This window comes from Lepus europaeus, chromosome 16 (genome assembly GCF_033115175.1).
Source record: "Lepus europaeus isolate LE1 chromosome 16, mLepTim1.pri, whole genome shotgun sequence".
Classification (NCBI taxonomy): domain Eukaryota; kingdom Metazoa; phylum Chordata; class Mammalia; order Lagomorpha; family Leporidae; genus Lepus; species Lepus europaeus.
The window spans coordinates 40,444,781-40,459,781 of NC_084842.1; the positions used below are offsets into that span (position 1 = coordinate 40,444,781).

The 15,001-nt window shown below is 37.0% G+C and overlaps 1 protein-coding gene and 1 long non-coding RNA gene across 7 annotated transcripts in view; one reads left to right on the forward strand and one right to left on the reverse strand.

Annotated features, from left to right (window-relative positions):
• Positions 1-1,986, forward strand: part of NEK1 (NIMA related kinase 1) — a 187,531-nt gene extending 185,545 nt beyond the window's left edge. For 3 of the 5 annotated variants that reach the window (XM_062213275.1, XM_062213276.1, XM_062213277.1), the window contains one exon: positions 238-1,985. In XM_062213275.1, coding sequence (XP_062069259.1) covers positions 238-251 — 14 coding nt within the window. In that variant the 3' untranslated portion in view covers positions 252-1,985. Of the gene's footprint in view, positions 1-237 lie in introns of all 5 variants that reach the window. The other 2 variants (XM_062213273.1, XM_062213274.1) reach the window with 1 other exon arrangement.
• LOC133775167 (uncharacterized) overlaps positions 1-15,001 on the reverse strand; it is a 134,217-nt gene that overhangs the window by 25,142 nt on the left and 94,074 nt on the right. The gene's annotated exons all lie outside the window — the stretch shown is intronic.

Below are 15,001 nucleotides of genomic sequence, written 5' to 3' on the forward strand. Positions count from 1 at the left end.
TGCATCCCAAGCAATGTCTTAACCATTGTGTCAAATGCCTACCCCATTACTTCCCACTTTGTTCTTTATTGTATTTGTATTTTCTCTATTTAAAATGAGTATATGCTACTATAATAAAAACTATTTAAAAAATACATTAGAATTATTTTCCTTTGGCATGAAAAAGAATACTTTTTTAAACAGTAAATACAGCATGATTTGAAATTAAGTAAATTAATATTTTTCTTTTTTCTACAGATAATGATGAATAATAGAACATTCTTTAGTTCTCACCTGTATGAAAACATTTGGATTTGGTTCATCAGAACAACAAGCTTCAGTGGGAAACAGTGATTATTTATTGAATATCAGACTTAAAATGGGCATGCTTACTGCATGAAAAGATGGAGAAACCTGCTTAATATGCTAGTATTTTACCTGCTTTCTTTAATTTGTTGAGTTCTACAGTTTAATCCTATAGGATATATTCTTTATTAAATCACCCAACCAAAGCATAAGAGGCATTGACCCATAAGAGGACTTAATGACTTTGAAGATTTACCACACAATCAGGTAACTTTGACTTTCAGCAAATATCTTCAGGTTGAAGGAATTGCCTGTGTCATGAATGAGCTGCCTGTGGTTTTTCAATTAAGTGACTATGCCTGACATTTTTGTCTGTCTAGTACTTGTTTTCATCCTTAGCCAGCAATTTTACATTGAATAAATTGTCAAGGGCTCTATTTAAATCCTTACATTTTGAAGATGGAATATTTAGCCTTAAAGTTTATATACTGAAGTTCTTTTTCAACCAGTGTGTCTCCTGAACTGGCTCAGTGGAAATAGACTGTAGAAACAGTCTTGGTATACAGTGAAAGGTTTGATTATAAAATAACAGTAAAATTATATTTCCTAATATTTAAAAAGTTGGTTAATTACTTCTGTTTCCCTTTAAGGATCATAACCAAGAATATTATATCTACAAATTAGTCTGTGAACTTTAACATTGACCTAGCATATAGCTTAAAGTTGTTCTTTTGGTTTTTAACTTCCTCTCATGTATGTGCTACAGGTGCAATATTAGGTTAAAAAGGAAAAAGAATCATTTTTGACACTGTGCTAGTTTTGCTAATTAGTATCCCAAAGAGAAGAAATATTTGCCTCTTTTACTTATTTCCATTGTCAGAGGATTTAGTTAGGTCACAAAGATGATGGTCTAACACCCTCAACTGCAGTATGCCAAGTGTACATGAATCCATTAGAGGTATCTACAGTCCAGATATTTATAAAAGTAGGATTTTTGAGCTTCTGAGTATGAGATGGCCTTGTACTCAAGATTTACAGTCTGTAGTTTGAAAAATAAAATCTTATCTTACAGCTTTATCAGTACCATGTTGAGTTTATTATGTATATCATTTCTAATATCAAAAGTAAATACTTGGTTTTTATACATTTGCTTACCTTATGATGCTATTAAATTTTAAGTATCTATATGAGATATCTTATTGATTGTATTTTCTTTGTTAGCACTATTCTCAATAGAGTGCTTGGAACACAGCTGACAATATTTTTGTTTGGTTTTGTAAAAAACTCTAATAAAAGCAAATAATGCTATAACATCGTAGAAAAAGTTGTTTTAGCCATATTTGAAAAGACTACATGTATCCAAGAATAGGGATGAAGTCCAAGGTTCTGTCTGGTCACTTGGTAGCCAGTGGCTCTGCAGTTTTATTATAGAAAGGCTTTCTGTGTTGGTGTGGAATGGAGCTGTGCTATTCAGAAAGGTCTGCTGGAGAAAGCGTAGAGGCATCTATAGATACAAAGAAGATGAGAGTTGGAAAAGGCTATCAGGATAATTCAGTATTATCTCCATGTAGTTGGTAAGGACACTGAGTTGTAACATGAAAGCAAGTCACTTGTAATAAAGGGCCAGGGTAAAACTAGTTCCTAAGTATCTTACACTGTGCTATTATTTGCAGGTTTTTGTTAAGTTGTTTATTTATTTTTTCATTTTTAATTTTAATTTGTAACAGGTTCAGTATTATTTATAAATACAAGTCTAAGAAAATAATGATATTTCTTTGCTCCCTCCCACCCTCCTTCCTTCTACCTGCCTAGTTTTCTTTTATTAAAATTTATTTAAGTTATATAGGTTTCATGTATTTCATATATACAGATTTAGGAACATAGTGACACTTCCACCTACCCTCCCTCCCACCCATGCTCCAATCCTGCCTCCTCAATCTCTCATTCCCACTCCCAATTTTACAATGATCTATTTTTAGTTTACTTAATGATCATATAGTTAACCCTACACTAAGTGAAAAGTTCAAGAAATAGTATGAAGAGAAAAAATAAAATGAAAGCACTGTTCCTCTACAGAAGAGACAAAGACTGTAAACAATCATCAAATCCCAAAGTGTTTGTTTCACTCCAAAACATTGCATTTCAGTTACTCTACTTTTTTACCTTGGATTAGGGAAAACACATGATATCTGTCTTTTGGGGACTGCCTTATTTCACTAAGTATAATGGTTTTCAGTTGCAAAAGACAGGCTTGCATTTTTATAACAGCTGAGCAGTACTCCACAGTGTACATATACCATAATTTCTTTATCCAGTCAATAGTTGATGGTCATCTGTGTTGATTTGATATTGTGGATATTGTGAATTGTGCTGCAATGAACATGGGGGTACACGTAACTCTTTCATATGCTGATTTCTTTTGATTTGGGTAAATTCCCAAGAGTGGATTGGCTAGAACATATGTATTCAAATTTCTGAGGTATCTCCATGCTGTCTTCCACAGTGGCTACACGAGTTTCCATTCCAACCAGCAATGGGTCAGAATACCCTTTTCCCCACAACCTTGCAACATTTGTCATTTATTGATTTCTGTATGAGAGCCATTGTAACTAGAGTGAGGTTCACCTCACTGTGGTTTTGATTTGCATTTCCCTGGTGCTAGTGATCTTGAGCATTTTTTCAAGTGTCTGTTGGCCATTTGAATTTTCTCCCCTGAAAAATGCCTGTTCAAGTCCTTTGCCAATTTCTTAACTGGATTGTTTTTGTAGTTGAGTTTCTTGAGCTCTTAATAGATTCTGGATGTTAACCCTTTATTAGCTGCATAGTTTGCAAATATTTTCTCCCATTCTGTCTGTTGCCTCTTCACATTGATAAGTGTTTCTTTTGCAAGATGGAAGCTTCTCAGCTTGATGTAATTCCACTTACCAGTTTTGGCTTAGATTGCCTGTGCTTCTGGAGTCTTTTCCAAGAAGTCTTTGCCCATGCCAATGTCTGGCAGAGTTTTCCCAATGTTCTCTAGTAATTTGATGGTGTCAGGTCATAGATTTATTTCTTTGATCCATTTTGATTGGATCTTTGAGTAAGGTGTAAGGTAGAGGTGTAGGTTCATACTTGGAGATCCTATTTCCCTAGCACCATTTGTTGAAGAGACTTTCCTAAGCTCCAGAGATTGATTTTAACTCCTTTGTCAAAGATAAGTTGGTTGTAGATTCATGGATTGATTTCTAGCATTTCTGTTCTGTTCCATTGGTCTGCAACTCTGTTTTTGCTCCAATACAAGGCTATTGTGATTATAACTGCCCTGTAGTATGTCTTGAAATATGGTATTTGGGTTCTCTTGTGTTTCCATGTTGATTTTAGCATCATTGTTTCTAGATTCATGAAGAATGTCTTTGGTATTTTGATTGTGACCTCATTGAATCTGTAATTTACTATTGGTAGTATGGACATTTTGAGGATGTTGATTCTTCCAATTCATGAATAATGAAGATTTTCCATTTTTTAATGTCTTTTTCTATTCCTTTCTTTAATGTTTTGTAATTTTCATCATAGAGAATATTGACATGCTTGGTAAAATTTAATCAAAGTATTTATTTCTTTTTTAGAGCTATTGTGAATGGGACTGATCTTACAAGTTCTCTCTCAGCCATGACATTATGCACACAAGGCTATTGATTTTGTGTGTTAATTTTGTATCCTGCCACTTTACCAAACTCTTTTATGAGTTCCAGTAGTCTCTCAGTGCAGTCTTTTGGGTCCCCTATGGATAGGATCATGTCATCTGCAAATAGGGGTAGTTTCACTTCCTTCTTCCCAATTTGTATCTGTTTGGTTACTTTTTCTTGCCTAATGGCTCTGGCTAAAACTTCAGGATTCTACTGAATAACAATGATGAGGGTGGGCATCCTTGTCTGGTTCCAGATCTCAGTGGGAATGCTTCCAGCTTTTCCCCATTCAATACGATGCTGGCTGTGGGTTTGTCATAAATTGACACGATTGTTGAGGAATGCTCCTCCTATACCCTATTTGCTTAAGATTTTTTTTCATGAAAGGATGTTTTATTTTTTCAAATGCTTTCTCTGCATATATTGAGCTAACCATAAGGTTTTTGTTCTTCAGTTTGTTAATGTGATATATTACATTTATTGTTTTGTGGATGTTGAACCATCCCTGCATACCAGGGGTAAATCCTGCTTGGTCTAGGTGAATGCTCTTTCTGATCTGTTGTTGCATACAGTTGACTTATACTTTGTTGAGGATTTTTGCATCTAGGTTCATAAGGGATATTGCTCTATAGTTCTCTTTCTCAGTTATATCTTTTTCTGGCTTAGGAATTAAGGTGATGCTGGCTTCATAGAAAAGGAGTTTGGGAAGATTCCCTCCCTTTCAGTTGTTTTGAATAGCTTGCCAAGAATTGGAGTTAGTTCTTTGAATGTCTGGTAGAAATCAGCAGTGAAGCAATCTGGTCCTGGTCTTTTCTTTGTTGGGAGGGTCATTATTAGATTTTTTTTTTTTTATTTTTGACAGGCAGAGTGGACAGTGAGAGACAGACAGAGAGAAAGGTCTTCCTTTTGCCATTGGTTCACCCTCCAATGGCCGCCGCGGTAGCACGCTGTGGCCGGCGCACCGCGCTGTTCCGATGGCAGGAGCCATTATTAATCATTCATTTTCCACCTTGGTTATTGGTCTGTCTAGATTTCCTGTGTCTTCATGATAAAATTTTGGTAGATTGTGTATGTCTAAGAATCTATCTGTTTCTTCTAGATTTCCAAATTTGTTGGCATACAGTTCTTTGTAGTAATTCCTTATAATTCTTTTTATTTCTTTATTATCTGTTGTTACATTTTCTTTTTCATCTCTGATTTTCTTGATTTGGGTCTTCTCCCTCTTTTATTGGTTTGCTTGGTCAGTAGTGTACCAATTTATTTTTTTTTTAAAAAAACCCAGCTCTTCATTTCACTGATCTTTTGTATTTTTTGGTTTCAGTTTTTCTTATTCTCTAATTTTCTTGCATTTATTTATTTATTTATTTATTTATTTTTACATTTCATAAGTGCAACTTTAGGATTATAGTGATTCTTCCACCATACCCATACTCCCACCCCCTCTTTCTCCTCCCTCTCCCATTCCCACTCCCATTCTCCACTAGGATTCATTTTCAATTAACTTTATACAAAGATGACCAATGCTATACTAAGTAAATATTTCAACAATTTGCACAAAAAAAGGAAAAAAAAGAAAACTATTCCTCAACAGTCGAGATAAGGTCTATTCATATCTTCCACTTAATACACTAAAATGAAATAAATATTTGAGAACAAGTTTTACAGTTAACTCTCATAATACAATTCATTGAGGATAGAGTTAGTGCACAGTGACTCTTGTTGTTAATTGAACAATTAATACTCTTATGCATGATGACATTGATCACCTGAGGCTCTTGACATGAGCTGCCTAGGCTATGGAAACCTTTTAAATTCACAATCTCTATCAGTATTTAGACAAGGCCATATTTAGACAAGGGCAATGGGAAAGTTCTCTCCTCCCTTCAGAGAAAAGTACATCCTTTTTTAATGGCCACTTCTTTCCACTGGAGTCTCACCAAAGAGATGCTTCATGTAGGTCATTTTTTGCCACAGTGTCTTGGCTTTCCATGCCTGAAATTTTCTTGCAGGCTTTTCAGCCAGACCAGAATGCCTTAAGCACTGACTCTGTGTTCAGAGTGCTACATAAAGTGATTGTCATTCTATGAGCCTGCTGTCCACACATCCTATCTACAAGTCTGCTTCCTAAGTTGGAGCATTCTCTCCTTTTTAACTCTTATTAATATTACCAAATACCTAATCCTATCTATGTGATCACTTTAATACTTAATCCTATCTTTATGAGCATGTTAACACTTAACCTTATCCATGTGATCACTTTAACACTTGGGATGGTATTTTTACCACCCATCTTAACGGGAATTGGGGTCCCATAGCAAGTTATTAAACTGTACCCTTAGAAGTAAGTCTGTAGGAATGTATGGAGAACTATACAGCATTAGAGTTACAAACTTCCTCCCCCCATCTCTTATTCCCACTCTTATTTTTTACTGAGATCTATTTTCAGTTGACTTTATGCACATATGATTAAATCTAGGTTAAGTAAAGAGTTCAACAAATAGTATGAAGAAAAAAAAAAAAACTGTTCCTTAACAGTCACAAGAGCTGTTCAAGTTGTTGCTTCTGAAAGTGTCAATTTCACTTCCATAGTTTACCTTTTAGGTGCTCTATTAGTTATCACAGATCAGGGAGAACATATGGCATTTGTCTTGTTTCTATGTGTAGCACATTCTGGAGCATCTTTTGTAAGCTGAGCTGGTAGTTATAAATTCTTTCAATTTCTGTTTGTTATGGAAGATCTTTATTTGTCCTTCATTCATAAGTGAGAGCTTTGCAGCATACAGTACTCTGGGTTGACAATTTTTTCTCTTAGGACCTGGAATGTATCTCTCCATTCTCTCCATGCCTTGGGGTTTCTGATGAGAAGTCCACATTAAGTCTAATTGGAGTTCCTCTAAATGTGATTTGGCATTTCTCTCGTGTACATTTTAAGATCTTTTCTTTATGTTTTACTGTGATTTTTATTACAGTGTGTCGTAGTGAAAATCTTTTCTGGTCCTATGTATTGGGAGTTCTGTATACTTCCTATACTTGGATATCTCTTTCTCCAGATTGGGGAAGTTTTCTGTTATTATTTCAGTAAAAAGGCCTTCTAATCCTTTCTCTGTTCCACACCTTTAGGAACTCCTAGTACCTGTATGTTGGGTCACTTAATAGTATCGTGTAGATTACCAACCGTATTTTTCTAATTTCTTCTTTTTTTTAGCCTGACTGTAAAATTTTCAGAAATTTGTCTTCTAATTCTGATACTTTTTTTTCTGGTTCACCTATTCTGTTGTTAAGGCTTTCCACTGCATTTTTTATTTGATCTATTGAATTCTTCATTTCTAATATTTCATTCTGACTTCTCCTTAATATCTCAAATTCATGGGAAAACTTTTCATTTAGTTTCTGGATTTGCTTCTCATTGCTTCTAAGTAATCTGATGATTAATTTTCTGAATTCCATTTCTGGCATATCCTCAATCTCTTCATCCTCATCTTCTATTGAAGTGTTATAGTGTTGCTTTGGGAGGGCGGGGTGGGGGGGCGCATAGCATCTTCCTTATTCTTATTTAGGGTTTTTCCTTTGTTTTTTTGCATGTGTGTATTTTTTTTGTCTGGTTGCTTTTCTCTTTGATTTGTGTCTTTGTAGTTTAGTGGGATGTCTATACTTTTAGTATCAAGAGGTGTTCCTGGATGTGGCCTGTGTGCTCTGTTCAGTATGCCAGGGTGGAGCAGGTATGCAAGGGAAGGCCCCCCTTTGTAGCTTTCCTTTGGTTATTTGGATGGAGGAGCTTGTTCATTTCTGTTGGTGTGACCCACCCTTTTCCTCACAGTTATGGTACGCCCCAGTACCATAACTGCTTAATGAACTGTACCTCCAATCTCTGGAGACTTTCCTTTGGGGACAGTGCCTTCTGTTATGAGCTGCTATGGGTCTGTGCTTTGCGAGCTGGTATTCAGATCCCTGCCTTCTGGAGCCCAGCTCACTTCTTAATGGTGGTGGGGTGGAGTACAAGCTTGGGTGCACGGAGACCCACCTACTTCTCATTGATGGGCGCATGTATGGAAGGCAAGAGCGGCAGTCCCCTGCTTGTGTCCAAAAATATAAGCAAACAAACAAAGGGGCAAAGTGGTTTCTCCCAGCCAGCTGCAAGTCTGGGTGGAGAGAGGGAGAAAGGAAATGGGCAGGGAGGTGTCGGACCTCTCTATTAGTTCCTCTATGTTTTCTTTTTTCCACCATGGAACTTCAAAAGCAGTTTGCCAAGCTGTCCTTCCTGCTGCTATCTATAGCTCCATGAACAGTGATTCTCATCTCACCTGGTCAGCTGGGGGCTGGCACTGACCTGCCTGGTCTGAGCCTCTACTAATTCTCTTTCTTACTTTCTCTTTTGGCACGGACCTGCCCAGTCTTTGCTGTTCTCTTGGGTTTCTCGCTGTGAATTTTCCATGGCTTTATCTCAGGTGTGTATCTTCTGTCCTTTTTAATTATCAATTTTGTCCCATGTGATTCAATCATCCTGTCCCTATTCCACCATCTTGGAAACCTATGATCTTCTCTAATTTTAATTATTTCTTTCCTCCTACTAATTTTGGATTTGTTTTGTTGTTATTTTTCTAGGTGCATTTTCTGAGATGCATTGATAGCTCATTTATTTGGTACCTTTCCATTTTCTTCATGTAGGCACAGTTTCCTATAAACTTACCTCTTACCATTGCTTTTGCTGGATCCCATAAGTTTTGATATTATGTATTATCATCTTCATTTGTTTCCAGAAATTTTTTGATTTCTCATTTAATTTCTTCTGTGACCCTTTTCATTCAGGAACATGTTGTTCAGTCTCCATGTGTTTGCATGTGATCTAGAGATTCTTGAGTTGTTGATTACCAGCTTCATTCCATTGTGGTCCGAGAAGATTGATGGTATAGCTGAGACTTGCTTTATAGCCTAGCAGATGGTCTATCTTAAAGAAAGTTCCATGCACTGATGAAAAGAATGTATTCTGCAATGGTAGAGGGAGGGGTGGCAGATGTTCTGTAAATATCAGTTAGGTCCATATGTTTCATAGTGTCAACTAGCTATGTTGTTTCTTTGTTGGTTTTCTGTCTAGTTGATCTATCCATTGATGAAAGTGTGGTGTTGAAGTCTCCATTACTATTGTATTGGAATCTAATTTTCCCTTTAGATCCATTCACATCTCTTTTAAATTGCCAGGTGCCCTGTAACTGGATGTGTATACATTTATTTTAGTTAAATCTTCCTACACCCCCAAATGAACAAGACACCCCAGGCCAAGATTATGAAGATGATGAGATGGAAGAAATGCAAGATATGGATTTCAAAAAATTTATGATAAGAACAATTAGAAGTTTCCAAAAACAAATGCTTGAGGTACGGAACTCCTGACTGGGCAGGGTAGAAAATCTCCTTCAAGAAAATGAAATCTTAAGGAGGAATCAAAATGAAACGCAGAAACTAGTAGAACAGGAAAGTGTGATAGTGAAGAGAAATCAAAATGAAATGAAGAACTCAATAGATCAATTGACAAACACATTAGAGAGCCTTAAAAACAGAGTCAGTGAAACAGAAGAGAGAATATCCAACTTAGAAGACAGAGCACAGGAAAGTATACAGTCAAACCAAAGAAAAGAAGAGAAAATTGGAAATCTAAAAAATATTATTGGGAATCTACAGGATACTATTAAAAAACCCAACATTTGGGTTCTAGGAGTTCCTGAAGGCATGGAGAGGGAGAAAGGATTAGAAGGCCTTTTTAGTGAGATACTTGCAGAGAACTTCCCAGGTTTGGAGAAGGACAGAGACATCCTAGTACAGGAAGCTCATAGAACCCCTAGTAAACATGACCAAAAGAAATCCTCACCACGACACGTAGTAATCAAACTCAACACAGTGAAACATAAAAGATTCTAAAATGTGCAAGAGAGAAACGTCAGATTACTTTCAGAGGATCTCCAATTAGACTCACAGCTGACTTCTCAGCAGAAACCCTACAAGCTAGAAGGGAATGGCAACACATAGCCCAGGTACTAAGAAAAACTGCCAGCCCAGAATATTATATCCTGCAAAGCTCTCATTTGTGAATGAAGGTGAAATAAAGACCTTTCATAGCAAACAGAAATTGAAAGAATTTGTCGCCACTCGTCCAGCCCTGCAAAAGATGCTTAAAGATGTGCTACACACAGAAACACAGAAACATGGTCATCAATATGAAAGAAGGTAAAGGTAGGAAACCTCACAGCGAAAGATCACAGGAAGTTCAAAGCACATATTAGAAAATATCTTTGGCAAATGGCAGGGCAAAGTTACTACTTATCAATAGTCACATTGAATGTTAATGGCCTGAACTGTCCAGTTAAAAGACACAGATTGGCTGATTGGGTTAAGGAACAAAACCCATCTATTTGCTGTTTACAAGAAACACATCTTACCAACAAAGATGCATACAGACTGAAAGTGAAAGGCTGGAAAAAAGATATACCATGCCAACAGAAAGAAAAAAAAAAGAGCAGGTGTAGCCATCTTAATATCAGACAACATAAACTTTAACACAAAAATTCTTCAGAGAGACAAAGAGGGGCACTATATAATGATTAAGGGATCCATTCAACAGGAAGATATAATGATTATCAATGTATATGCACCTAATTACAGGGCATCGGTTTATTTAAAAGATTTGTTAAGGGACTTAAAGGGAGACTTAGACCCCAATACAATAGTACTGGGGGACTTCAATACTCCACTCTCAGAAATAGATCAACAGGACAGAAGATCAACAAGGAGACAGTAGATTTAAACAACACTGTAGCCCAAATGGATCTAACAGATATCTACAGAACTTTTCATCCTACACATAAAGAATTTACATTCTTCTCAGGAGTACATGGAACCTTCTCTAGGATTGACCACATCCTAGACCATAAAGCAAGTCTCAGCGAATTCAAAAGGATTAGAATCATACGATGCAGCTTCTCAGACCATAAAGGAGTGAAGTTGGAAATTAGCAACTCAGGAATCCCTAGAGCATATGCATATGGAGATTGAACAACATGCTCCTGAATGAACAATGGGTCATAGAAGAAATCAAAAGAGAAATCAAAAATTTTCTGGAAGTAAACGAGGATAAAAGCACAACATACCAAAACTTATGGGATATAGCAAAAGCAGTGTTAAGAGGAAAGGTTATATCAATAGGTGCCTACATCAAGAAATTGGAGAGGCACCAAATAAATGAACTTTCAGTTCATCTCCAGATTCTAGAAAATCTGCAGCAAACCAGACCCAAAGCTAGTAGGAGAAAAATAATTAAAATCAGAGAAGAAATCAACAGGATTGAATAAAAAAAAAATTTTAAAAATCAGCCAAACGAGGAGCTGGTTTTTTGAAAAAATAAACAAAATTGACACCCCATTGGCCCAACTAACTAAAAAAAGAAGAGAAAAGACCCAAATCAATAAAATCAGAGAGGAAAAAATGAAATGTAACAACAGACACCACAGAAATAAAAAGAAGAATCATCAGAAATTACTACAAGGACTTGTATGCCAGCAAACAGGGGAATCTATCAGAAATGGATAGATTCCTGGACACATGCAACCTACCTAAATTGAACCAGGAAGACTCGAAAACCTAAACAGACCCATAACTGAGACAGAAATAGAAACAGTAATAAAGGCCCTCCCAACAAAGAGAAGCCCAGGACCTGATGGATTCACGGCTGAATTCTACCAGATATTTAAAGAAGAACTAACTCCAATTCTTCTCAAACTATTCAGAGCAATCGAAAAAGAGGGAATCCTCCCAAATTCTTTCTATGAAGCCAGCATCACCTTAATTCCTAAGCCAGAAAAAGATGCAGCATTGAAAGAGAATTACAGACCAATATCCTTGATGAACATAGATGCAAAAATCCTGAATAAAATTCTGGCCAATAGAATGCAACAACACATCAGAAAGATCATCCACCCAGACCAAGTGGGATTTATCCCTGATATGCAGGGAAGGTTCAATGTTTGCAAAATAATCATTGTGATACACCACATTAACAGACTGCAGAAGAAAAACCATATGATTCTCTTAATAGACACAGAGAAAGAATTTGATAAAATACAACACCCTTTCATGATGGAAACTCTAAGCAAACTGGGTATGGAAAGAACATTCCTCAATACAATCAAAGCAATTTATGAAAAACCCACGGCCAACATCCTGTTAAATGGGGAAAAGTTGGAAGCATTTCCACTGAGATCTGGTACCAGACAGGGATGCCCACTCTCACCACTGCTATTCAATATAGTTCTGGAAGTTTTAGCCAGAGCTATTAGGCAAGAAAAAGAAATTAAAGGGATACAAATCGGGAAGGAAGAACTCAAACTATCCCTCTTTGAAGATGATATGATTCTTTAGGGGATCCAAGGAACTCTACTAAGAGACTAGTGGAATTCATCGAAGAGTTTGGCAAAGCAGCATGATATAAAATCAATGCACAAAAATCAACAGCCTTTGTATACACAGGCAATGCCACGGCTGAGGAAGAACTTCTAAGATCAATCCCATTCACAATAGCCACAAAAACAATCAAATACCTTGGAATAAACTTAACCAAGGACGTTAAAGATCTCTACGATGAAAATTACAAAACCTTAAAGAAAGAAATGGAAGCGGATACCAAAAAATGGAGAAATCTTTCATGTTCATGGATTGGAAGAATCAATATCATCAAATGTCCATTCTCCCAAAAGCAATTTATACATTCAATGCATTACCAATCAAAATACCAAAGACCTTCTTCTCAGATCTGGAAAAAATGATGCTGAAATTCATATGGAGACATAGGAGACCTCGAATAGCTAAAGCAATCTTGTACAACAAAAACAAAGCCGGAGGCATCACAATACCAGATTTCAGGACATACTACAGGGCAGTTGTTATCAAAACAGCATGGTACTGGTACAGAAAAAGATGGATAGACCAATGGAACAGAATAGAAACACCAGAAATCAATCCAAACATCTACAGCCAACTTATATTTGATCAAGGATCCAAAACCAATCCCTGGAGTAAGGACAGTCTATTCAATAAATGGTGCTGGGAAAATTGGATTTCCATGTGCAGAAGCATGAAGCAAGACCCCTACCTTTCACCTTACACAAAAATTCACTCAACATGGATTAAAGACTTAAATCTACGACCCGACACCATCAAATTATTAGCGTTGGATAAACCCTGCAAGATAGGTATCGGCAAAGACTTCCTGGAAAAGACCCTAGAGGCACAGGCAGTCAAAGCCAAAATTAACATTTGGGATTGCATCAAATTGAGAAGTTTCTGTACTTTAAAAAAGAAACAGTCAGGAAAGTGAAGAGGCAACCGACAAAATGGGAAAAAATATTTGCAAACTATGCAACAGATAAAGGGTTGATAAACAGAATCTACAAAGAAATCAAGAAACTCCACAACATCAAAACAAACAACCCACTTAAGAGATGGTCCAAGGACCTCAATAGACATTTTTCAAAAGAGGAAATCCAAATGGCCAACAGACACATGAAAAAATGTTCAGGATCACTAGCAATCAGGGAAATGCAAATCAAAACCACAATGAGGTTTCAACTCACCCCGGTTAGAATGGCTCACATTCAGAAATCTACCAACAATAGATGTTGGAGAGGATGTGGGGAAAAAGAGACACTAACCCACTGTTGGTGGGAATGCAAACTGGTTAAGCCACTATGGAAGTCAGTCTGGAGATTCCTCAGAAACCTGAACATAACCCTACCATACAACCTAGCCATCCCACTCCTTGGAATTTACCCAAAGGAAATTAATTTGGCAAATAAAAAATCCATCTGCACATTAATGTTTATTGCAGCTAAATTCACAATAGCTAAGACCTGGAACCAACCCAAATGCCCATCAACAGTAGACTGGATAAAGAAATTATGGGACATGTACTCTATAGAATACTATACAGCAGTCAAAAACAGTGAAATCCGGTCATTTGCAACAAGATGGAGGAATCTGGGAAACATCATGCTGAGTGAAATAAGTCAGTCCCAAAGGGACAAATATCATGTTCTCCCTGATCGGCAACAACTAACTGAGCACCAAAGGGGAAACCTGTTGAAGTGAAATGGACACTATGAGTAACAGTGACTTGATCAGTTCTTGTCCTTACTATTGATGTACAATAATACTTTCTCCATTTTAGTATTTTCTTTTTGTTCTAGTACTAGTGGTTGAACTCTGTAATTAACACACATTTATTCTTAGGTGTTTAAATTTTAACTGAAAAGTGATCCCTGTTAAATTTAAGAGTGGAAAAAGAGAGGGAGGAGATGTACAATTTGGGACATGCTCAATCAGACTTGCCCCAAATGGTAGAGTTAGAAATGTGCCAGGGGATTCCAATACAATCCCATCAAGGTGGCATGTACCAATGCCATCTCACTAGTCCAAGTGAGCAACTTCAGTTCACAATTGATCACACTAATAGGTCTAAGAGTCAAAGGGATCACACAAACAAGACTAGTGTCTGCTAATACTAACTGATAGAATCAAAAAGGGAGAGAATGATCCATCATGGGAAGCAGGAGACACAGCAGACTCATAGAATGGCAGATGTCCTAAATAGCACTCTGGCCTCAGAATCAGGCCTTAAGGCATTCAGATCTGGCTGAAGAGCCCATGAGAGTATTTTAGGCATGGAAAGCCAAGACACTCGGGCAAAAACAAACAAACAAACAAAACAAAACAAAAAAAACAACGAAATGAAAGATCTCTGCGAGTGAGATCCCAGTGGAAAGAACGGGGCCATCAAAGAAGGAGAGAAGGAGGTACCTTTCTCTGAGGGGAGGAGAGAACTTCCACTTTGACTATGACCCTTCAGAATAAGATCGAAGTTGGCGAACTCAAAAGGCCTCCATAGCCTTGGCAACTCATGACTGGAGCCTAGGGAGATTACTGACGCCATAAGCAAGAGTTTCAAATTATTAAGTCAACAACAGGAGTCACTGTGCTGCACTTACTCCTCATGTGGGATCTCTGTCCTT